General features: G+C 39.9%; 1 protein-coding gene across 1 annotated transcript; it reads left to right on the top strand.

Annotated features, from left to right (window-relative positions):
* Positions 1-247: 247 nt before the first annotated feature.
* PWP1 (PWP1 homolog, endonuclein) lies at positions 248-25,541 on the top strand. The gene is made up of 15 exons (XM_041757192.1): positions 248-485; positions 3,112-3,170; positions 3,306-3,490; positions 5,996-6,081; positions 6,180-6,276; positions 9,709-9,819; positions 11,083-11,213; positions 11,824-11,885; positions 17,846-17,942; positions 18,594-18,655; positions 20,027-20,138; positions 22,366-22,456; positions 22,544-22,665; positions 23,537-23,642; positions 24,372-25,541. Exons 1-15 carry the CDS (start codon positions 414-416, stop codon positions 24,479-24,481), a joined length of 1,503 nt encoding a protein of 500 aa, XP_041613126.1. The 5' UTR covers positions 248-413; the 3' UTR covers positions 24,482-25,541.
* The last annotated feature ends 539 nt before the right edge of the window (positions 25,542-26,080 follow it).

Raw genomic sequence — 26,080 nt, 5'->3', positions numbered from 1 at the left:
TCTCTCTCTGTGTGTGTGTCTTTCATAAATAAATAAATAAAATTATTTAAAAAAAAAAAAAAAAGGAACTGCAGGCAAAGTGAAGGTCTCTGACCCCGACGGCTCCGCGCAGCCCGCAGAGACCGTCACAGGGGTGACGTCGTCAGGAGCTCATCCACGTCAGGAGCTCATCTACGTCACCCCCGTCCTGGACTCCGCGCCCAGCCGCTGCCGCAGCCGCTTCCGCTTCCGGCCCTTTCCCCGGCGCCGCGGAATGATGTCAGAAGCGGACGCGCAGAAACATCCTCCTGCGCGTGTGCTGTGTGCGGGCCGCGGCGCAGGGCTGTCAGCGACGGCGCCGGCCGCCGGGCGGCGGGGGTCCCAGTGCTGCTGGGGCCGAGTCTGTAGCGCGAGGCGTCCCTGAGCTGAGGACCATGAACCGCAGTCGCCAGGTGACGTGCGTGGCCTGGGTCCGCTGCGGCGTGGCCAAAGAGACACCGGACAAGGTGAGGCCTGGTCGCCGGGAGAGAAGGGGAGCGGCCTGTTCGCGGCATCCTCGTCCAGGCCCGCCTGGAGAACCTGGGCCCGCTCCACGCGGCCGGGCCTGGTGGGCGTGACGGCCCGGGTGTGGTGAGGGGGGCCGCGCGCCCTCTCGGTCCCTACCCCCGCCCAGCCCCACCCCCCGAATTCGCGCGCACGTGGCCTTGGCGCGGGAGGGGGCGGGGTGCTGCCCAGAGTGGGAAATCCGCAGCGCCTTCTTGACAGCCCCGAAGCTTCACGCGCAGCCCAGGGCGTGTCCAGGCACAGCGGGAAGAGGGAGCTCGTGTGTGAAACCACCGTCCACCATGGGCTCGGAGTCCGGAGGAGCAGGATGGGAGCTGCGGTGTAGAAAACTGCTGTGGAGACCATGATGTCGTGAGGCTGGGAGTTGAATAGTAATCTCTCGCGGGGATCCGAGTGAGATGTTGATGTGGCATTGGGGGATGAGAGGTAAACATGGCACATCGTGAAGGAAAAACCTGCAGAAGTTCGACGAGTCCAGAGGAGAGATGAAGATTACTTGAGTAGTTCACCTGATCTTTACTCAGAGATTTTTATGTTTGCAGCATTGTTCAGGGTCTAGGGCTAGGCATAAAAACAAAACTTCCCTGCCTGTATGGAGTCGACATGTACGTAGATGTCAGTGGGAGTAAATGCTATGAATGAAAGGGGGGCCTTGAAACGTGATAGGAATGTAAGTATCGGGAGGTGAAGTTAACAGGAATGAGGGATTGGCAGAGCCCTTGAAGGTTTAACTTCCACCAGGGCACGCAGACTGTGCTTGTTTTTTGGGTTTTGGTGGGGTATTTTTTTAGGGTTTTTATGTATTCACGAGAGAGACAGAGGGGCAGAGGTGCAGGGAGAGGGAGAAGCAGGCTCCCTGGGGGGATCCCCATGCAGGACTCGATCCCAGGACCCAGCCCTGAGCCAAAGGCAGATGCTCAGCCACTGAGTCACCCAGGTGCCCCTGGGCTTATTTTATTCACCATTTTCTCCAGTGTTCGGCTCCAGTAGATACTCAATGCATATATATAGAGAGAGAGATTAGTGCCAGGAAATTATCTCATTAGAAATTAATTATTGATTAAAAAGAGACAAGGGGAGCCCTGGTGGCACAGCGGTTTAGCGCTGCCTGCAGCCCGGGGTGTGATACTGGAGACCTGGGATGGAGTCCCACGTCGAGCTCCCTGCATGGAGCCTGCTTCTCCCTCTGCCTGTGTCTCTACCTCTCTCTCTCTCTATGAATGGATAAATAAAATCTTTTAAAAAAAGAGAGAGAGAGACTTGTTAGCTTTTAAAGACTATATAAGTCCCAACATGTCTACACACTGGAACCCCTTAGGGAGCTTTGAAAAATACTGATGCCTGAGGCACCTGGCTGGCTCTGTTGGTGGAACCTGGTTGATCTCCAGGGGATGAGTTCCAGTGCCACACAGTACCTGTGCCCTACTCCCATATATTGTAGTTTAATTGGTCTGGACTGTTAGAAGATCCCCCCTCCTCATTCCCCCATGATTCTCATTGCAGAAAAATTTGGCAACCACTGCTTAAAGAGTCTGAGTTTATTCTACAAAGTCAAAATAGGAAGAAGATACTGAGTTTATTCTACAAAATCCCAGCAAAACTGGGATCAATGAGAGTAATTAGGAAAGTATCTTTAAAAATAAGAAGAAATATCTTTTAATTAAACTTAAAAGCCCTTAATTGTTGGAACAATGAATGTCATCCCTCAAGAGAATTTCTGTATCACTAGAGGTGGTTTAGGGCAAACTGAGTGACTGATTCATCACCTATCATCATCAAGCATCCCTACCATGGGCTGAACACTGAACTATGTGTGTAAACACAATGACAGGTTGATTTCTGTCTTCAAGGATCTTAGAGGTTAGCAGTGATTGTTTTAAAAGGTATTGAAGCATTGATTAGGCAAAGGAATGTCAGTTTTGAAGTAAAGAGAATGATTCCAATGATCCTTTTGAACAGGATCTTCAAGTAGATTCATAAAGGTAGCTGGAAAGATGGAACTGGATGGCTCAGTTGGTTAAGCATCAGACTCTTGAGTTTGGCTCACATCGTGATTGCAGGGTCGTGAGATCGAGTCCTGCATCAGGCTCCCAGCCTAGCACAGAGTGTGCTTGAGAGTCTCTCTCCCTTTCCCTCTGCCCTTAGCCCCTGCTTACTCTCTTTCAAATAAATCTTCAAATAAAAAGAGAGAGAAAGAAGGAAAATTATGTGGAACAGGAATATGAGACCCATACTCACTCAGAAGGGTGAGTTTGGGATAATCAGTTCAGAGGTGAAAGTTTTAGTCTTCAGAATGAATGTGCTTTGTAAGGAAGTGACAGTGTAATGAGTGAATAATTGGCAGTGAGAACTGGGAAGAAGCAGGGGACCAAGGAAGGATGGTTTGTTTAGGAGGTACCCATAAGGAAAATGAGAAGTAGCCAAGAAGAAATCAGAATAATTGAATGAAAATGAGATGGACTAATCTAGAAGCCAGTTTAAAAAGTTAGTCTTTTTCAAAAAGTCTGGGAAGTAGACTGAGGATGATTTCCTTAACTGTATTGTAATGAAACGTTTGCTCTCTTATAGGTAGAGCTTAGTAAAGAAGAAGTAAAACGTCTCATTGCTGAAGCAAAGGAAAAATTACAGTAAGTTTAAGATTGCTGATATCTAAAGTCAAGTCCAGATGAAATGTAAATTTTAAACAATGATGACAGGGTGGTCCTATTATTGATCAGTACCATTTGGGTGATTTCTTTTATCTTTTTTGTTTCTTGGCATAGAGAAGAAGGTGGCAGTGATGAAGAGGAGACGGGTGATCCTTCAGAAGATGGCATGCAGAGTGCACGTACCCAGGCACGACCAAGGGAGCCCCTGGAAGATGGTGACCCAGAGGACGACAGGACACTGGATGACGATGAGCTGGCTGAGTACGACTTAGATAAATATGATGAGGAAGGCGACCCAGGTTAGAATTCACTCATTTCTTGTTTTTTTTTTTTTTTTAAGATTTATTTACTTATTTATGATAGAGAGAGAGAGGCAGACAGAGGCAGAGGGACAAGCAGGCTACATGCCGGGAGCCCGATGCGGGACTTGATCCCGGGACTCCAGGCTCGCACCCCAAGCCAAAGGCAGGCGCCAAACCGCTGAGCCACCCAGGGATCCCCCACTTCTGGTTTCTTTCTTTTTTCTTTTCTTTTTTTTTTTTTTTTAAAGAATTATTTATTTATTTATGATAGACATTGAGAGAGAGAGAGAAGCAGAGTGTGTCACAGGCAGAGGGAGAAGCAAGCTCCATGCCGGGAGCCCGATGTGGGACTCGATCCCAGGACTCCAGGATTGCGCCCTGGGCCAAAGGCAGGCGCTAAACCGCTGAGCCACCCAGGGATCCCCCCACTTCTGGTTTCTTTTTTTTTTTTTTTTTTTTTCACTTCTGGTTTCTTATCACAAGCTCAGTGTATTTGTATTAGATCATGCCTCTAGTGTTCCAGAGCTTTACTCTGAGCTTTTGTTGTCCTTTATGCCAGTTGAGTAATCTGGCTCAAGACTAGGGCAGATAGCATGTTTCCTAAACTGGTTTAGAAAATAAGCTAACTCACTAAACTAAGATTTGAAAAAGCAGTATATTTTATTGCATGTAGTGGGTATGACCTGTAACTCAGGTTGAGGGATGAACAAAATGGGTGAAGTGGGGGCGAGTGGGAGATACAGGCTTCCAGTTATGGAATGAGTAAGTCATGGGGATGAAAGGTACAGCAGAGGGAATATAGTCAAAAAAATATATGTACGGCATTGTATGGTGACAGATGGTTGCTACACTTGTGAGCATGGAATGATGTGTAAGAGATGGCATATTGTTGTATGCATGAATTTAATATGTTTCAGCTATACCCGAATGAAAAAAAATGTTCTTTAATCTGTAGGTCCTGTCTCTTTGCAATAATGAGAGAGGAATTATTACCCCCATTTTATAGAGAAAAGAGAGGCTTACAAAGATGAAATGACTGCCACACAGCTGGTGAACAGCGGAGCTGAGGATTGGACATTCTCTTGCTCTAAAGCCTTTACTGTTGCAGTACATTTCATTAGATACAGAGAATAGTTTTTTCCATTGGACTCTGGGTTGTGTACCCCTAAACTTAGGACTAGGTTGAGTCCTAGTCCTGCTATGACAGAGTGTCATGGGAACACAAAGAAAGGAAAAGTTAACCCTGCATGGAGAAGTGGCATTCAGAAACTGCTGCTTGGGGCACCTGGGTGGCTCAGTCAGTTAAGCATCTGACTTAAGCTCAGGTCATGACCTCAGGGTCCTGGGATTGACCCCCACGTCAGACTCCCCATTCAGTGGGAAGTCTGCTTGTCCCTTTCCCTCTCCTTCTCCTCCTGCTCGTGCTCTCTTGCTCATATTCTCTCACTCTCACAAATAAATAAAATCTTTAAAAAGATAACTGCTTGTTAATATCCTACACTGTGTGGATTATTGGCTCACTCTTATCCAGTTGAAATTCCCATCTCTGACCAATTAGTCCTGCCTCCTTAAAGTAGCTTCCCTAACAGAATATATTTCTTTCCCAGAGTTTGTTATTTGGAGTCTCCTCTAGGTCACCCTTGCAGATATGCTGTAAGAGAATTCCAATTTGAGAAAAGTTTAGTGAAAAAGGCATAATAGTACCTTTTTCAGAGTCATACAGCAAATTAACATATCAGCAGTTCTGAGAAATCTTGTAATAAACCCATTTAACTTTGTGAAACCCATCATTTTTTATTTGACCAGACAACCCTTATTCTGTGTCAATTCCAGTGTTTCAGGGTAATTTTACCTCTTTTTAATAATGACTTTAATAATAACTATACTGGGGGGGGGGGGCATGGAGAGAGAGGGAGAAAGAGAGAATCTTTGCAGGTTCCAAGCCCAGCACAGAGCCCAAAATGGGCTTGATCTCACAACTCTGAGATCATGACCTGAGCCAAAATCAAGAGTTAGGTGTTTAGCCAACTGAGCCACTCAGGCGCCCCATGACTATACTTTTGATAATGACGACAAGGAGCAAGTTAGAGAATCTGAGCGGAGAGCTAAAATTTTTCTAAGAGCTTTACAGTTTAATTCCTTTATTAGAACATTGTGAATACCAAAACTATCAAGTATGCATTCTGAGGTCGAATGTAAATGGCTTCTATTTAATTTCTTGTAAGATTTACTTATTTATTTGAGAGAGAGAGGAGTGTGGAGCTTGATCCCAGACCAAGATCATGGCCTACACTGAAACCAAGAGTAAAGACATGTAACTGACTGTGCCACCCAGGTGCCCCTATAAATGGCTTTTAAATTCCTGTTGTTCAGTATTTTCTGACTATGGATGATCCAGTTAGTTATGAAATAGACAGTTGGAGCTAAGTCTAAAGATGGGATACCTTAGGAAAATGCTTTTTGTTGAAATAACTTGTCATTTCAATTTATGAATTCTTACAGATACTGAAACTCTTGGTGAATCTCTCTTGGGTCTTACAGTCTATGGAAGTAATGATCAAGATCCTTATGTTACTCTAAAAGATACGGTAAATGTTTGTGTGGCTTTTCTAATTATGCTTCTTAAGTGTTTGGAAAACCTTACCAAGTATCTGCTTCTGGTTAATGACTTGTTCTCTCCACTTAGGAACAATATGAACGTGAAGATTTCTTGATCAAGCCCAGCGACAATCTCATAGTGTGTGGCAGAGCTGAACAAGACCAGTGCAATTTAGAGGTGCACGGTAAGTGGGGACCAGCCCTTATGGAAAGGTTCTCTAAGATGAAAATAATCACTAATAGTTACTGTTGTGAATTTTCAGGTACCAGATCCTGCTGGATCTCATTAAGTTAAGTGGTTAATTATATACAGTCTATAGGTATCCTGGTTGTTGCTTTGGTACCTGACTTTATGGATATATGTCTCCCAAAAGGTGCTAATGGGGGTTTTTAGTCTTTTATTTGAAGATTTTTGCCAGTTTTTCACTCTCCCTCTCCCCCCATTGGAGAAAAACCTAGAAGTAAAGCCATATAAAAATACAGGAAACAATTACAGTCCTTTTACCCCAACGTAACTTGTTGCACGTGCTTTTTACTCTGGTGTCTTTTCTGGGTACTTTTTCTTTATGTGGCAAAGATTATACACAATAGGTTTTTATTCTGCTTTTTTCCACAGAGTCATTTCAGGTATTTCCCATTTGCTTCTTCACAAAAATTCAATGCAGAGGCTTCCATTCCTCTGGTTGTCTTTCCCAGTTCAAGGAATATTCGCACCACCACCAGAGGTGAATGCTTTGACTCTAAAGTAGACACTGGAGTATTTCTTTTTCATTTGGATTTTTAAATCAGATATATTTAATGTTGCTGTTTACTGAGTCAACAAACATTAATTGAATAAACTTTTCTAAAAAAAATCTAGACCTTCAAGATGTCTACAGTATTCTGCCTCTAGATTTCCCCTTTTGTTTTTCTTGCCCCTTCTGCGTGCATCCTCAGACATGTCTGTCCTTCCGCAACAATCTACTAGTCATTTGTCTTTAAAATTTGAAGCTTTACAGATATTAGGCTAAGGCCCTTTATTATAGGAAATAGAGTTGCATAGCTCAAAAATTAAAATTATGGTTAATGTTCTTTGACATTTTTTTAGGTTACTTTGTCACTCCATTTTGTAGCTTGGATTTCTGGAACTCTACGTTTTTTAAGGCTTCCTTCAGGAAGCCTGTAGATTAGGCCATTTTAATCCAGGGCCATTGTGGATCTATTTACAAAATGAAAAGGCTTTAAATAGCAGATACTTCAGTGTGAAGTTAGTCTTCTAATGATCTTTGAGCTTTTTTTACACATTTCAAATGAAAACCATGGGAAATTTTTTAGAAACCAGTTCTAATTTCAGAAAATTGAAAACTCTGTTCCAGTTTGCCATTGATTTTTACACACAGGTTCCTGTGAGAGCTTACTGCAGCCATTCCTTTGAATTTACTGAGTATTAGGGGTTTAAGGAGTTAAAAGAAGATTCTTCTAAAGCATCATCATCATTTTTTATCTAAAATGTAAGATGAGTACATTAACCATAGTTGAGGTTCTTACAGGACCCCAGGCTTAATCATTTTGAACATGCATATGTAAAGTGATATGATAGAACATGACATGGATTTGCTGATCTAGGATCTAACCCAGATGTAGAGGTCTGAGAAAACTTTTTTTAAAGTTTTTATTTAAATACCAGTTAGTTAATATACAATGTAATACTAGTTTCGGGTGTACAATATAGTGATCCAACACCTCCGTACATTGTCTGGTGCTTATCACAGCAAGTGTACTCCTTAATTCCCATCCCCTATTTTACCCATCCCTCCACCCACTTATATTCTGGTAACCATCAGTTCTCTATAGTTAAGAGTCTGTTTTTTGGTTTGCCTCTCTTTTTTTTTCCTGTTGCTTGTTTCTTAAATTCCACATATGAATGAAACTATGGCATTTGTCTTTCTCTGGCTTATTTCGTTTAGCATATTCTCTAGCTCCATCCACATTGTTGCAAACGGCAAGATTTTATGTTTTATAGCTGAGTAATATTCCATTGTGTATATGTATAGATCTCACCTCTTTATCCATCAGTTGGTGGACATTTGGGCTCTTCCATAATTTGGTTATTGTAGATACTGCTGCTATAAACATTGGGGTGCATGTACCCCTTTGTATTGGTATTTTTGTATTCTTTAGGTAAAGACCTAGTAGTACAATGCTGGATAGTAGGGTAGTTCTATTTTTAACTTATCTGAGGAACCTCCAGAACTGTTTTCCAGAGTGGCTGCATGGGTTTGCATTCCCACCAGCTGTGCAAGAGTGTTCCTCTTTCTCCACATCCTTGCCACCATCTGTTGTTTCTTGTGTTGATTTTTAGCCATTCTAAGAGATGAGAGGTGGTATCTCATTGTAGTTTTGTTTTATATTTCCCTGATTGAACAGTGAGGATGAGCATCATTCCATCTGTTTGCCATCTGTATGTCTTCTTTGGAAAAATGTCTATTCATGTCTTCCACCCCATTTTAAATTGGATTATTTGGTTTTTGGTGTTGAGTTTTATATGTTCTTTATATATTCTGAATACTAACCCTTCATCAGATATGTCATTTGCAAATTCTTTCTCCCATTCTGTAGGTTTTTGTTGATTGTTTCCTTCTCTGTTCAGATGTTTTTTATTTTGATGTAGTCCCAGTAGTTTATTTTTACTTTTATTTCCCTTGCCTCAGAAGACATATCTAGAAAGTGGTCTGAGGAATTTCTTTAAATATCTGTAGCCTCTCTTAAGATTGCTTCCTTCTAATAAAAAGCATATTTGGGGGGAATTTCTGATTATTTAGGCTCTGTTTTATCAGTATTCCATTATATGATTTTTTAAAGATTTCTTAGTCATTGATTTTACAGTATTTTTGCTCCTTAATATTATAACTCTGAAGGATAAAGAACCAATTCTTTTTTTTTTTTTTTAAGATTTTATTTATTTATTCATGAGAGACACACACAGAGGCACAGACACAGGCAGAGGGAGAAGCCGGCAACATGCAGGGAGCCTGACGTGGGACTCGATCCCGGGTCTCCAGCATCATGCCTTGGGCTGAAAGTGGCGCTAAACCCCCGAGCTACCCAGGCTGCCCAGAGCCGATTCTTTTAGTTGTCATATTCCAAAAGAATGTTCTCAAGAGCTTTATTTACATTGTTGGTCTTTAAATATTAAAGAAGTAATTTCTGACAAGCATTTAGATTTCTAAATATGAGTTATTTCTCTCCAGTGTTGTTTTTTATTTGTTTATTCTTATAGCCAGATAGACCTTTAAAAGTTAATAATAAAGTACTCTCTGTAGAGCCTCTGTAAACATTTCTTTTCTGTAGTGGGTGGACCAAGAGATAGCCAGTGCACATGCAGGTAGAGTGTTCAGGCAACCGTTAGTTCTCTTGTCACTGTTCTTGTTCCTTGGACACACCAGGTGATAGGAATGGATAAGATCTGCAGAATTTTTGCCTAGCAGTAACAACTTTGGAGGCTTCTTTCGATGCCATCAAATGTGTCTCACTTGAAGCACATGGGCTCCAGTAGGCTTAACAGGGAGAGTCTGTCCTTTTCAGTGGGATGTGATATCTTATTCTGACTCAATAAAGTCTCGTTCTTATTTTTTCAGTTTATAATCAGGAAGAAGATTCTTTTTATGTGCATCATGATATACTACTGTCTGCGTATCCTCTGAGTGTGGAATGGCTGAATTTCGATCCTAGCCCAGATGATTCTACAGGTAATTAGAAAAGCTAAGATTACTCAATGGTTCCTAGTCCTTTCTGTTATTCCTAGCCACATAAGTTATATATTCTATATGAATGTTTTCAGAATTGTTGATTTTTTTATGAAATTATTTTATAAAGTTACATAGTTCTTAAAACACATTCACTTAATTGTTTTGAGTCTGTATATCTCCAGACTTCAGATGAAGAGGTTAGCCACTCTGCTGTAGACAGGAGGCTGACAGCATTAGGGGTTGCAAAACTATGTGAAGTTATCATAAAACCCAGAATAAACTAGCATGATGTGTCTGGAGAGTTCAGTGGCATAACCTTGCTCAGCATCAGGTAAAACCAAAATGAAGTGGAAAGTAGGTTCTCGTGTTAATATTTTTGGCTACAGCTGCACACTACTAGTTGGTCCATCCTACTTGTTAATAAAAGTAAAATCTGATAATACTCCTACCTTAATGCCTCGTTTGCCATGCTTATTCACATTCTTGGTCTGAGTAAATCCACATTTTCAAGACACTGGTGAAGGTAGAGACAGATTTTTTTTTAAGTTTTTTTTTTTTTTTTTTAAGATTTTTTATTTATTTATTCATAGAGACACACACACAGAGAGAGAGAGAGAGAGGCCGAGACACAGGCAGAGGGAGAAGCAGGCTCCATGCAGGGAGCCTGAAGTGGGACTCCATCCCAGGTCTCCAGGATCACATCCCAGGCTGCAGGTGGCGCTAAACCGCTGCGCTATGGGGGCTGCCCGGTAGAGACAGATTTTGTTCTCAGGACCTAAGTAGGGATCTAGGGCCAAGAGACTGTGCCCTTGTTATTCACATTATGGTTCAGGAGTCAGCTGCACCATATTGGCATCACCTGGGAACTGGTTGGAAATGCAGATGTAGGGGCCTACTCAAGACCTCCTGAAACAGTGTGCATTTTAACAATATTCCTTTTTTTTTTTTTTAATTTTTATTTATTTATGATAGTCACAGAGAGAGAGAAGCAGAGACACAGGCAGAGGGAGAAGCAGGCTCCATGCACCGAGAGCCCGACGTGGGATTCGATCCCGGGTCTCCAGGATCGCGCCCTGGGCCAAAGGCAGGCGCCAAACCGCTGCGCCACCCAGGGATCCCCATTTTAACAATATTCAAGTGATAACACATGCATATGAAAGTTTGAAAGAAAGTACCCTACGCCATTACTCAATCTACAGTGCAATATTTTTCATTAGAAGTTTTTTAAATATTTAAATATTAAATATTCATTTCCTCCTATAGGAAATTATATTGCTGTGGGAAGTATGACCCCCGTTATTGAAGTGTGGGACCTTGATATAGTAGACTCTTTAGAGCCAGTCTTCACACTTGGAAGTAAGCTATCAAAAAAGAAGAAAAAGAAAGGAAAGAAGGTAATCAAGTTAATAATTACTTAAACTCTAATGACAAGTTTACTGATGGGATGGAGAACATAGACTTTTTCATTTAGATACTTTAGTGGAACAGGACAGATAGTTATAAAATTACTGTAGTTTCTAGTTTCAAAGGTCCTTCCAAGGAAAAATTGATCTCTGATTGCACAGAACTTCCATTCGTCAATTATTCATCCTTGACACAAAACAGTTTACTCTCAGGTTATGATCTTTTTTGATATATAGTAACTATTCACACTAATATGCTGGTTTGAATTTTTGAAAAATTTCTCTGTAGCCTTTAGTATGTTGAATTCTAAATATCTATGTATTAATTCCTATAGCTTTTAAAACTTAACTTTGGGGGTGGGGATTGGTATTTATAGAACTGTACCACCTAGATTAAGAACTATTATAGTTTCTTTTCTGTAAAAAGTATTTATCATGGATCTCTAAAGTAACAGGAAGACAAAGTATTTCTTTCTTTAGGTCTTCAAGCACGTTTGCTTAAGATCAAACAGTAGCCTTTAAGATTTAAAAAATCTTTCAAATTAACATATCAATTATAGGGAGCACTTTAATACAAAAAGTAATTAAACAATTATTACAGAGTTCCTCAGCAGAGGGGCATACCGATGCTGTCCTGGACCTTTCTTGGAATAAGCTGATCAGGTAAAAAAAAACAACATTTGGAGGATTGTTAGAGACTAACCACTGTCATCTTTCCTCATGCCTACACCTGTCTCTCTGTGTTGTGCTTTGGGGGTCTCTGTGTCCATGTCTTATTTCCCTTTCCCACGGTATATGCCACTTAAGGCAGGAGCTCTGCTGTCTGTATCTGTGCAGCCCCTACATCACCTGCCAGCTTGAGGCTTGGTAGGAGCTTGGGCTCGTTACATATTTGGTGACCAAGTGCCCTCCCAACACCACAAGGAAAAAACTGTACTGCAGTGCCCAGTGGTGCTGAATTGTACTTCTTTTCATGGAAGATTTTTCTCTCGCTTTATTTAGTTTACACAAAATCTCATCCACATTTTTTTAATTGACTTAACTGTGGTAAAATATACATAATAGTTACCATTTTAACTGTGTTTTAGGTATAGAGTTCAGTGGACATTACTGTGCAACCATCATCACCATCCAATTCCAGAACTTTTGTCATCTTCCAAAACTGAAGCTTTGTGCCCAGTAAACAATAACTCTTCATTCTTGCCACCCTCAGGCCCAGCCCTAGTAACCACCACTCTATTTTGTGTCTCTGAATCCACTCTTCCAGTTACCTCATATAGGTAGACTCATATAGAATATCTGCCCTTTTGTCACTGGCTTATTTCAATTAGCACAAGCTCATCCATGCTGCAGCATGCGACAAGATTTCCTTCCTTTTTAAGGCTGAATGATATTCCACTGTTCAGTTAGCCCACATTTTGTTTATCCATCTGTCGATGAATACTTGGGTTGCTTCCACCTCTTGGCTGTTGTGAGCAGTGCTGCCATTATGCACATGGATGTTCAAATATCGGTTTTTAAGTCCAGTTTTCAGTTCTTTTGAGTTTATCCCCAAAAGTTAAATTGCTGGCTCCCATGGCAGTTCTGTGTTTACCATTTTGAGGAGCACTTTTCAGGTGCCTGTGGCCCATTTGTGTATATCTTTGGAGAACTGTCTATTTAAATCCTTTGCCCTGTTTTGAATTGAATTCTTTGGTTTTTCATTGAGTTGTAGTTCTTTGTATATTCCAGATATAACTTCTCATCAGATATACAGTTTGCAAATACTTTCCCCCATTTAGTGGATCACCTTTAGCTCTTTTGATAGTGTCCTTTGATGCACAGAAGTTTTTAATTTTGATGTAGTCAGTTTATTTTTACTTTTGCTGCCTGTGCATTTAGTGTTAAATCCAAGAAATGATTGCCAAATCCTTGTCATAAAGTTTTTCCCTTAATAGTTTTACAGTCTTCACTCTTAGGTTTAGGTGTTTGATCCATTTTGAGTTAATTTTTATATGCAGTGTAAGAGTTCCACTTCATTGTTTTGCATGTGTCATCCATATATTCTTTATCCTGATCCTTAAACAATTAGTCCAAAAGGCCATTTTCCTAACAGCATAACTGGTTTGAGGGGCTACTGAGGCAAGGGAGGTGAGCATTAACTTAGTTTACTTGAAGAATGAGAACGAACTGGATTGCCCAAGGCACATTTTCTTAGCAGTTCTGTTTTACAGGATACTTTGTAATTGTGAGCATTCTTAAACGGATCCCAGAGTGCTGGCTTACCTAGGGATATCCTGTCTTTTTGTTTGTGTTCATACGTCTTCGGAGTTAATCATTTGGTGAGGGGCACCTGGCTGGCTCATTTGGTAGAGTATGTGATTCTTGATCTCAGTTTAAGCCCCAGGTTGGGTGTAGAGATTACTTACAAAAATAAATCTTAAAAAAAAAAAAAAAAAAAAAAGAACCATTTGATGAAATGGACCTAAGATAATAGATTACGTTGGTATTTCCCAAACTTATCTGCAAGTCAGAATCTTCTGGGTAACCCTTTAAAGTACAAGTCCTGGGGCACCTGGCTGGCTGAATCAGTATAGCATGCAACTCTTGATCTCGAGGTTGTGAGTTCAAGTCCCATGTGGGGTGTAGAGATTACTTAAAAAAAAAAACAAAATCTTAAAAAAAAAAAAATCTTCTTTAAAAAGTAAAGTACAAGGATGCCTGGATGGCTTGGCGGTTGAGCGTCAGCCTTCACCTCAGGTCCTGATCCCAGGATCCAGGATCAAGTCCTGCACTGGGCTCCCCACAGGGAGCCTGCTTCTCCCTCTGCCTGTGTCTCTGCGCCTGTCTCTGTCTGTCTGTCTGTTTCTCTCTCTCTCTTTCATGAGTAAATAAAACTTAAAAAATAAAGTACAAGTTCCTGGGCTCTAATCCCCTCAAGATTGAGTCATATCTGGAACAAGGGCCCAAGAATCTGTTGTGGTGGTTTATTTTTTAAAGCTTCCCCAGATTTTGTCTGAACTGGGTCTGTTCCTGACTATTGTAATGGGCAGATAAATAAGAGGCCGACTGTGAGTGTGTCATGCTTTTGGGAATCCACTCGTTGACAAATCTGAACTGTCACAGTAATTATATATGTATTAAATTCTTATATAGCAGCTATTAATTTGAATAACTGAAAGTTTGTTCTGAGGGAACAGCCTCTCAGCAGTGCCTTTCCCCAGCCACAATCCCCTGGCTCCGTTTAGACACTGCCAGCACTTATACCCCTGGCCCACCCCAGCTGCACTCACATCTTGATTGCAGTGCCACATGTATCTTTGTTCCTTAACTCTTCCACTTTTTCTTATTTTAGACCTTGGTTCTCCTTTCCCCTCTCTTTGTACAAAATGCTTTTAAATATTCTCCATACATACCCTGGTGCATAGAGTTTGGGATCATGTGAAGAGTAACAAGTTGTTGTTCCTAGTTGGTGACCTTGGTTTCTACTAAAATGCTGCCAGTAACAAAATGCATGTACTCTGTTCATTCATACTGTCATTGTAGCGCTCTTCTTGGGGTGTAGTGTTCAGGAGTTTAGAGGGGAGAGTGGTAATTTATTTGTAAGCCTCATGAAACAATTTTAATGTGAAAGGAATCTCAGATGTTTGGGCAAAGACTAAGTTTAAAAATGTACCGTGAAATTTTAACTTTTTGCTGTTGGCAAGCATTGAATACAAATAAAATATTGGGAATTTACATAACATTGAATCTGTGACATGCCAAGGACTTTAAATATTAATGACTTGTTCATGGGACTGAATGGTAGAAGTTTGAAATTCATTGAGTAGAAAAAAGGTAACATGATCTGAATATACATGATCCTCTTAGGAGACCCTACCTGTGTCACTGAAATGTGAGTTATAAAACTGAAAGCAGTTTGTGTAATGGAAGTATTTCTTGAGGAAATAGTATTTAAAAATGAACCCATCAACATTTTCTTTTAACAGCATATTAGTTTTCTGGACAGATATTACTATCACTAATGACTTCTGTTCCAGGCCTTTCAAACTACATCTTGAAGAATGAGCTTTCAATTTCATGAATATGTGTATTTTTACAAGGAGGAAAGGCAGGCAGCTAACATTTATCAAGGGCCTGCTGTAGTCTAGTCACTCAGCCACATACTTTTTAAAGCTGGCTGTAACATTCTCACTGGCAGGCCAGGGAGTGTGACTTACTTTTAAGACCTACAGCTAATAAACGACAGCACCAGGAGTCCATTTCAGGTTTCCTAGGCTTTAAAGCCTGTATTCTCTTATAGAAGGATATTATTAGCACTTGATCCCTAAGGGGTAGGCATATTGATTTTTCCTATTAATGGCAATTAATGCCCTTTTTAATTAAAAAAAGTTGAGCTATAAGTTCACATATCCACATATCATAAAATTCACTCCTTAAAGTATATAATTCAGTGACTTGGGGTATATTCCCAAAATTGCACAACTCCCTACATTCTAATTCCATAACATTTTCATCAATTCAAAACGCAACCTATAACATAAGCAGTCACTCATTCTTCTGTCCTTCCAGCCCTTGGCACCCAGTAATCATCTTTCTGTCTGTGGATCTATCTGGACATGTGGCCTTCTGTGTCTGGATTCTGTCACTTTGAATAATGTTTTCAAGGTCCATTTATTAGTACATCGTTCCTTTTTAGTGCTGAATAATATTCCCTGGAACCGATACACCACATATTGTGTATCCATTCACCAGTTAATAGACATTTGGTTTGTGTTTGTTTTTGCCTGTTATGAATAATGCTACTGTTAACATTCGTGAACAGATTTTTACACAGGCCTGTGTTTTCATTTTCTAGGATATATAAGGGTGTCGTTGCTAGGGTCATATGGTAGTGTCTGTACCATTTCCATTCGCACCAGCAAGGTAGCTAATTTTTCTGTTTTGCTAGCACTTGTTTTTGTTCATCTTTTTCATTATAGGCGTCCTATGAGTATTAAGTGGTATCCCATGTTTTCACTTTCCTAATGAACAACTTCTCCCATGCTCATTGGCTATTTATAGATCTTCTTTAGAGAAATATCCATTCATATTCCTTGCCCATCTTCTAATTGGGTTGTTTTTTTATTCTTTAGTTGAAAGTTCTTTATATATTCTAGAATCAAGTCCTTTATCAGATACATGATTTACAAATAATTTTCTCTCATACTGTGAATTTTCTTTTCGCTTTCTTGATGATCTCATTTGCAACACAGAAGTTTTTCATGTTGATGATGTCCAATTCATTTACATCTTTTGGTTCTTAGGCTTTTCGTGTCATACCTAAGACACCATTGCCTAACCCAGGGTCATGAAGATTTATACCTGTTTTCTTCTGAGAGTTTAATAGTTTTAGCTCTTCTGTTAGTAATTACATGTTTTATTTTGAGGTAGTATGAGATAGAGGTCTAACTTCACTCTTTTGCAAGAGGATGTCCAGTTATCCCTGAACCATTTGTTGAAAAAACCCTTCTTTTCCCCATTGAACAGTGGATAATCTTAACATCCTGTCAGAAACGAATGACCATAAATTTTCAGGTTTATTCTGCATTCTGTTCTGTTAACCTGTATGGCTGTCCTTAAGCCAGTACCACAGGGATCCCTGGGTGGCGCAGCAGTTTAGCGCCTGCCTTTGGCCCAGGGCGCGATCCTGGAGACCCGGGATCGAATCCCACGTCGGGCTCCCGGTGCATGGAGCCTGCTTCTCCCTCTGCCTATGTCTCTGCCTCTCTCTCTCTCTCTCTCTCTCTCTCTCTCTCTCTCTCTGTGACTATCATAAATAAATAAAAATTTTTAAAAAAAGCCAATACCACATTGTTAGGATTATTGTTGCTTTTCAGTCAGTTTTGAAATCCAAACTGTAAACTTTTCAACTTTGCTCTCTTTTCCAAGATTATTTTGGCTATTCTGAGTCCATTGTATTTCTATGTGAATTTTTTAAAAGACTTACTTACTTACTTATATATTTTAGAGAGTTTGCCCATAGGTGGGTGGGGCAGAGAGAGAGAGAGAGGAAGAATGAATCTCAAGCAGATTCACACCAAGCACAGAACCTGATACGGGGCTTAATCCCATGACTCATGAGATCATGACCTGAGCCGAAACCAAGAGTCAGATACTCAACCATCAGCCATTCAGGTGCCCCTCCATATGGATTTTAAAACCAGCTTGTCCATTCTCTCCAAAAAGAAAATAAAATGTCTGCAGGGATTTTTGAAAGGTATTGATTGAATCTATAGATTAGTCTATAAATTGTAGTATTTCTGTCTTAACATCAAGTCAGAGCACCTGGTTGGCTCAGTTGGTGGAGCATGTAACTCTTGATCTTGAGTTTGAGCCCTACTTTGGGTGTAAAGATTACTTAAAATAATCCTTTTTTTTTTTTTTTTTTTTAATTAGGTCTTCCAGTCCATGAACAGGGGACATCTTTCTGTCATTCAGATACTCTTTCTCAGGCTTTTATAGTTTTCAATATGTAAATCTCGAATGCTTTTGTTAAATTTATTCTTTAATATTTTATTGTTTGATGTTATTGAAAATGGGATTTATATTTAGTGCTATTGACTTTAAAAATGATTACCTGATTTGTCTTCTCCCTTTCTTAGAAACGTGCTGGCAAGTGCATCAGCTGACAACACTGTAATTCTGTGGGATATGTCCTTGGGGAAACCCGCAGCTAGCCTTGCCGTACACACAGACAAGGTATGGTGATTGAGTGGATAAAAGGGATTCTAAAAAATATGGGACAAATGTTGGCTATCAATGATTCCAAACATTTATATATGGCTTTTTATGAATTACAAAGTGCTTTGACATGCTGTCTTATTGCATCTTCACAGAGCCCTGTATGATAGTTAGAACTACCCATCTTAGAAAGCAAATGTGGAGACAGAAAAATGAAGTGACTAAAAACATGAGTACTTTGTAGCATGTTTACAGAGACTCTATAAAGAGACAGAGAGGTACCAGTCACCAGATGAAGTTAAAGAATGTAACAGACCTGTTACTGCCAAACTCAGGGACCGACCCAGTGAGCTGGTGTACATGGTGGGACTTCCAGAGAGTGTTGAGTTGCCCAGATAAGTTTGACTGCTTCCTTTTTTGTTCTCAATATATTTAACATTTGAGGGACGTAAATATTCTGCCAAACACGACCTGAGAAATCCTGCATTATAAGTGTTCCCTTTGAAAGTGTTTTGTCCTTTTGATTATGTAGTACATTTGTTTCTTTAAATAGTGCTAAGTTTCAAAGGGAAAAATGTATACAAACACCACCAAATTGGTTCTCTTACTAAGCAGTTTTATCAAAACCAAACAAACATAGTTCTGTTCATTTATGTCTTTTCTGGTTAGGTCCAGACTCTGCAGTTTCATCCATTTGAAGCACAGACTCTGATTTCTGGATCCTATGATAAGTAAGAAAACACTGCAAGAATTATTGCTGCTGTTTTTATCCTGTAATTCAGAAAGTATCACGATGCTCAGATACAATATATTACTGTTTAAATTTCTAGTAATACTTTTCCCTTTCAACTTTGGTCCTTTCAGTCTGCAAGAGAGTGTGGTTCTGTCATAATAATGTAGTTCCTAACTAGCAACTACTTTGATTCCTAGAGGGCATATGAGTTAGCCATTGCTTTGAAATAGGTATCTCAAAATTCAGGGACATTTCTTATGCCACTGCAAGACTGAGCTAATTTAAGCTAGATTCACCTGGTAGGTCTGCTTATCTTGGCTTGTTTTGGTGGGGCTTTGGAGATTTGGCTCTCTTGTGTTTCACATCCTCATGGGACCAGTGGGCTAGCCCACCCATGTTCTCATGATGAGGTCAGAAGCTTAAGCGGAGATACCAAGGCCTCTTGAGACCTAGGCTCAGAACTAGTACACTCTGTCTTACTTTCTTGGCTGAAACAGGTAATACGGAGTGGGAAACAAACTGCCTTTATGGAAGAATTCCTACATTACTGACGGGGTGTGGATATAGGGAGAGGTGAAGAATTAGACCCCTGACAGTCCATCACAGGGGTTTTCCAGTCACATGTGTGCATGTTTTTACAGATTCGGTCTGAAGGTGGGAGAGAGTAGAAGCAGAAACCAACTTGCAGACTTTATTTTGATTCCTTTTTCTTTTGAAGAGTGATAGGTTTATATTTTTAGTTGGGATTCATTCAGATTATAAACATCTATCCATTGGCTCCCCCAACACAGTAAGCTGCTTGTAGAGAGTAAATTTGGCTAAGACATGGATTATCTGGCTCTGAGCACTGCTAGGAACAGGGAAATTTGAAGTTGTCCTGGTCTTTTGAAAATAAGATTCATTGTGTAAGTGGAGGGCTCAGCCTGGATACAGTTAAGCCTTCTACTAAATCAAGAGGCCACCAGTGCCTTCAGGTGACAGAACCGGAGTCCACCAGTTAGTGAAAATCAACTCCTCCTCTTTTCTACTTTATTTTAGAACCTTAAAACAAGCTTTAAATAATTGGATCTTGAGTTCACAGTGTTGTTTTATTACCGTTTCATTATAAACAAACATAAGGGAACCCTGGGTGGCGCAGCGGTTTAGCGCCTGCCTTTGGCCCAGGGCGCGATCCTGGAGACCCGGGATCGAGTCCCACGTCGGGCTCCCGGTGCATGGAGCCTGCTTCTTCCTCTGCCTTTGTCTCTGCCTCTCTCTCTCTGTGTGTGACTATCATAAATAAATAAAATTTTAAAAAAATTTAAAAAAATAAACAAACATAAAACATATAAAATTGAACTCTTAAAACTGTAACTTTGCCTGTGTCCAGGTCAGTGGCTTTGTATGACTGCCGAAGTCCAGATGAAAGCCATCGAATGTGGCGATTCAGTGGGCAGATTGAGAGAGTGACTTGGAATCACTTTTCACCTTGTCATTTTTTGGTAAGACTGCATACTGCTGTTTTGCTTATCTAGGTTGCTAATGACTGACATTGATTCCATTGTAGAGAGAGTCTCTGAAGAGCTTTTTCTGTTGTGGTGTTTATTTTTGGGGGTTTTGGGGGTTTTTTTGAGTAGGCTCCACACACAACATGGGCCTTGAACTCCAACACTGAGGTCAAGAGTCACATGCTCTGCCAACTGAGCCAGCCAGGTGCTCTGCTTTTTCTGTACTAACGTTATGAAATAGTTAGATTTTAGGGCTTAAAAAAAATTGTTTTAACAACAGTGGATCAGCCACAAATAGTCACCATGATTTTGCTAATTTCCAGCCATTTTCAGCCACATTTTAATTACTGATTTTGATTGTATTACTAATGTGTTTCTTTGAAATCTTAAGCATGGTTAATCTGTGTTTTTTAATGGTTAAGTTCATCCAAGAAGATATTCTTTTATTTAAATTAAATGGAGCTCCAGTAATGAGAATGCTAGCCTATTTGATTAATATAGCAGTCTCGGGGCAGCCCCAGTGGCTCAGCGGTGATCGAGTCCTGCGTCAGGCTCCCTGCATGGAGCCTGTTTCTCCCTCTGCCTGTGTCTCTGCCTCTCTCTCTGTGTGTGTCTCTCATGAATAAATAAATAAAATCTTTAAAAAAAAAAAAAAAAGCAGTCTCCCAAATAGGAAAAAAGTGTAAGTTCTTTCTATAACTATCCTTAATATATGTAGGATAACAGTTTTCTATATAGCATTCAGAGATTCCACAGACCTTTCAATCCATGGAGAAATAAAATCCCAACTTTGATTCAGAAGATTAAAGAAATTATGATACATCCATGAACTTCCTAATTTTCCTGAAGTAAAATATATAGTGCTTTGTGAATGAAGGCAAAACAGCTTTCTTAAGATATGTGGACAGGTTTTTTTTTTTTTAATATTTATTTATTCATGAGAGACAGCGAGAGAGAGACAACAGGCAGAGGGAGAAGTAGGCTCCATGCAGGGAGCCTGACGTGGGACTCAATCCTGGGACCCCAGGATCACCCCTTGGGCTGAAGGTGGACTAAACTGCTGAGCCACCGGGGCTGCCCTGTGGACAGTTCTAAGAAGGTTCCTGAAGCAATGATTCTGAACACACTTAATCTCATCTCTGTGTTCAGGGGTGCTGTGCTGTTGGCCTGAAGCCAGGTTCCATTTTTTGATGATCAGGAGTGAAGTCCCAGCTGTATTTGAATGTTGTGTCGTATGTTGGGTCTCTACACTCAAACACACCCATTTCCTGTGGCTCTTTGCTAACAAGTTTTCATTGGTACTAAATCACAAATATTTAGGAAAATGAGAAGTTACAATAAAATGGCTTACCCCTTCCCTCCAGGCTCCCCAGGATGAGACCTTGTTCTCTTTTGTTTGTGTTCCCTCACACAGCCCACCTGCCAAGATTGTATCACTTGTCCTTTTCTCCTTCCCTGTTTCTAGTAATGGGTATTGCCCCCAGTCTGCATACAGGCTCAAGTGTCTCTCATCCTTGACTAGGTCTGTCTCATGGTTCCTTCTTTCCTCCCTTTTCTTAGAAGTGTAACAACCCACTGTGATCTGCCTCTCTTATCTGATTAAACCTTTCTGCCAAAATGTTGACACTATCCATCACTTTCGTCAGAAGCACTGTTTCCTTGGCTTCCCTGACCTCCTTTGTTAGGCCCTCTCTTTGATTCTTCTGTGAGCTCCTGCTCAGCCTGTACCTTAAGTGGCTGTGCTTCCAGGCCTCCGTTCCTTTGAATCTGACTTATGCTTACACATCGCTATCCCTTGTCCACACCACAACCAGAACTTCATCCTCACACCCACTGCACAGTAGACCTACTAGCTGAATTAGTCCATGCAGGAACAGATGCTGCTTATACATAAGTAAATTTTTCACAGTATTTTTTTTAAGATTTATTTATTTATTTATTTATTCATAAGAAACAGAGAGAGGGCGGACAGAGACAAAGGCAGAGGGAGAAGCAGGCTCCATGCAGGGACCCTGACTTGGGACTCGATCCTGGGTCTCCAGGATCATGCCCTGGGCTGCAGGTGGTGCTTAACCGCTGTGCCGCCAGGGCTGCCCTTTCACAGTATTTTTTAATAAGCTCCTCAGGTAAATAGCTGGTTTTCACTATAATTTATACTGCTTACCCATTGCTAAATGTTATTGCCATGTAGCATGATCATGCCCCTTTTTACTCTTTCCAGGCTAGTACAGATGATGGCTTTGTATATAACTTGGATGCACGTTCAGATAAGCCAATTTTTACACTTAATGCACACAATGATGAAATCTCTGGTGAGCACAAATAGTCTTTCATTTTATTAACTTATGATGAATTAAGTCTATATTTCAGAGTCAACAACTAATCTTATCTTCTTTTAGGTCTTGATCTAAGTAGTCAAATCAAGGGTTGTCTTGTGACAGCATCAGCTGACAAATATGTGAAGATCTGGGACATATTAGGAGACAGGCCAAGTCTGGTTCACTCTAGGGACATGAAAATGGTAAGAATCTCTGGGCACCTTTCTTTTCTGCTTTTTTCTGTTTCTGACCTATATTGACGTCTTTCCCTAGGAATATTTGTTGAAGTTCATCTTGAGCTTAGTCAAATTTGATGGGAGGTTTATGACTTAGGACAGTTTTAGAGGAAAATCAGTGACTGTCTGATTCCTTTCCCAACTGACATGATTAATTAACATTAACAGTTGTTTGGTAAGAAGGGTGGGCAAGAGGATTTTCTAGGACTCAAGCAGAATAACAATGGTTTACTTTTTTAAACGTGAATTCATTTAGCAAATATTTATTGAGCACCTACTATATGCCAGGCACTGAGATAATATAATTGGAGATGTAGAACACTGCACATCTGTTTGTATGTACAAATATTTGTGGGGAAAGTAAGACACAATTATATAGTACTATCCCATGCTTATATTTAAATGCTTAAATGTTTATATTTAAATCTAGAATAGCTTATCCTGAAACATAAATGGTGATTATCTTAGTGATTTTGATACTTTTTCGTGTACCTAGTAATAAGCATTAAAAAATTTAGAAATTTTAAAAAATCATTTCATTTTAAAAATTATTTAATGGTGACCTGTAGTAACATCATTGCTTAAAAAGGGAAAATAAAAGTTTCTGGGAATACTGAGCAGATTAGAGACCTGAGTAGGCAGAGTACACACATCCTTGCAGAACGGCCATCATGCTGAACTTGTGGCTTCGTCTTGCCACTTGGACTCTGAACTACTTTACAAGCTTATTAAAAAGAGATACTAAGCTGGTTCTGAGTAACCATTCAGATAAGTTCGTGTATAGGAGCAAGAATTTCTGGAAGGACTGAAATCACTGACCTTCTGTTTTTTCTTCTAGGGAGTTCTGTTCTGTTCTTCCTGTTGCCCCGATTTGCCATTTATTTACGCCTTTGGAGGTCAGAAAGAAGGGCTTCGGGTCTGGGATATAAGCACAGTCTCATCAGGTAAGAATCTTAATTTCCTTTTCCTAAACAAGAAAAATGTGTGGCTTGAATAAGTTAGATCTATTGTTCATACTGTAATGTCCTCTGCTTGGGAAATAGGATCACATGTAATATAGAGTTGTTCATGTTCACAAATTTGTCTTCACAGTTTAAATGTACACCATTTAAAAAATATTTATGACAAAATTTGAATTTATGGGAAAGCTGGAGGGAAATATTATGTGGTCTCAAAGAACAGCCCTCCCCTTCCCAGTGTAAATAATCTGCCTTTTCTCAATATTCTTACAAAATCCAACTTTCTAAGGGACCACTCCCCTCCTTTCAGAGGAACCTGGCTGTTTATTACCTTGGGGTAGAGGACATAGCTCCACTGATTCCTGAATCTTCCATGTAGAAAAAAGGTTCTAAATCCAAAAAAATGTCTCTGCTGGTTAGGAGACAGAGAAAAATGAAAGAAAAAATAGTCACTTTATCAAGATAAATAAAACCAAGGACAAGGCAAAGAAAATTAAATGGTAGAGCAACTTAAAATGTGATTAACCTCATTCAGAATGTTCACTTGGACTTCTTAGTTGATTATTTCATTTCCCTTTTATAAAGTGTTAAGTATATTTTCATAAAATGTCTACAGTAGGACAGAAAACAATACTGTTCATTCCTACACCTCAGTGTTTTATATTATAGGTTCTTAATTTCCTGGTGTTAATTTCTTATTTATTTGTGTTTTAGTAAATGAAGCATTTGGAAGACGAGAGAGGCTTGTTCTTGGCAATACAAGAAGTTCATCTATTAGTGGCCCTTTTGGGAGCAGGAGCTCAGACACACCAATGGAGTCTTAACGAGGAGTATAAAATTTCCTGTTTATTACCTTAACTCAGTTTTTAAAAACTGGTCTAAAAACATCCATGTGTAGTTGGAGCCATGTAATGACAGAAACTAAATTCATTTCCTACTGCCAGACATTCCTCTGCAGCTATGGTGGCAGCACAAATAGGGCTGGTCTTTGTGCCTGCCTTTTAAATGTTTGGTGTTTAGGGATCCTACTGCATTTCTTGAAGAGGATAATAAAGAAGTTTTTTAAAAAAATAATTCCTTAAATATGCCATGTGTCATAGGTAACCTAGAGGTTTGCGAAACAGGTAATAACTTATGGAATTTTAGGAGAAGAAAATCTCTGATCTTAAAGATGGGTAAACTCAAGCCTAGAATGGCTGTGATTTGGCCAGTATTGCACAGTAACCGTAAACGGGCAGGTGCCCCAGGAATTGCTCTTTCCTGAGTTGACTGTTTTCCAAGCAGTGTTCATGATTTTAGAATTGTTCTCAGTGCTACTTGTAAAGTTCAGTAACTAAATGCCTCTTTCCCCCCAGCATGGTATATTCATTGTAATCAAAGACAAAAAGAGGTGTCAGTTTTGTAAATATTATAGGAAAACTTAAATTGTACCTAAATATATAAAGCAAATGTTAATAGACCTAAAGGAAGAAACAGCAATATAATAACAGTAGGGGACTTTACTATCCCACTTTCACCAGTGAATAGACCAGACAGAAAATCAATATGGAAACATTGGCCTTAATGGGAACTATACAGAAATTCCCTCTGAAAGCAACAGAATATGCATCTTCTCAAGCACACATGGATTTCCCTTTCCTAAAAAATTCCTAAAAATATACTATTACCAAGTCTCAATTCTCCAGGATAGATCACATGTACCACAAAAAAATATATTAATTTCAGAAAATTGAAATATCAGGTGTCTTTTTTGATCATAGTGATATGAAACTAGAAAATTACATGATACGGGATCCCTGGGTGGCGCAGCGGTTTGGCGCCTGCCTTTGGCCCAGGGCGTGATCCTGGAAACCCAGGATCGAATCCCACGTTGGGCTCCCGGTGCATGGAGCCTGCTTCTCCCTCTGCCTGTGTCTCTGCCTCTCTCTCTCTCTGTGTGTGACTATCATAAATAAATAAAAATTAAAAAAAGAAAGAAAATTACATGATGTGAACTGGAAAATTTGCAAATATATGGAGATTAAATAACATGCTACTGAACAGCCAGTGGGTCAAAGAAGAAATCAAAAGAGAAAATATACATTGAGACAAGTGGAAATACAACATACGAAAACTGAAAGGATATAGCAAGAGCAGTCCTAAGAGAAGTTCACTGCATTAAATGTCTGTATCAAGAAGTGAGAGCTCTCAACCTAATTTTACACCTCAAGGAACTACAAAGAAAGGAACAAAACCCAAGTTGTTGGAAGTAAATAAAGATCAGAGTAGGAATATGTGAAATAGAAACTAAAAAGATAATCAAAGATCAATGAATCCAAGAGCTGGTTTTTTGAAAAGAAAACTGACAAACCTTTAAGGAAAAAAGATGCAAAATCAAACAGAAAAATTGTCACGATTGATACACCACCAAAATATAGAGGATC

The sequence above is a fragment of the Vulpes lagopus genome, chromosome 5, assembly GCF_018345385.1.
Source record: "Vulpes lagopus strain Blue_001 chromosome 5, ASM1834538v1, whole genome shotgun sequence".
Taxonomy (NCBI): domain Eukaryota; kingdom Metazoa; phylum Chordata; class Mammalia; order Carnivora; family Canidae; genus Vulpes; species Vulpes lagopus.
This window is presented reverse-complemented; position numbering and strand designations above follow the sequence as displayed.

Coding starts and splice junctions, on each gene's coding strand:
- PWP1 (XM_041757192.1), top strand. CDS start 414: ATGAACCGCAGTCGCCAGGTGACGTGCGTGGCCTGGGTCCGCTGCGGC. Junction 6,082..6,179: donor ATGTTACTCTAAAAGATACG/GTAAATGTTTGT, acceptor CTCTCCACTTAG/GAACAATATGAACGTGAAGA. Junction 22,457..22,543: donor ACACAATGATGAAATCTCTG/GTGAGCACAAAT, acceptor ATCTTCTTTTAG/GTCTTGATCTAAGTAGTCAA.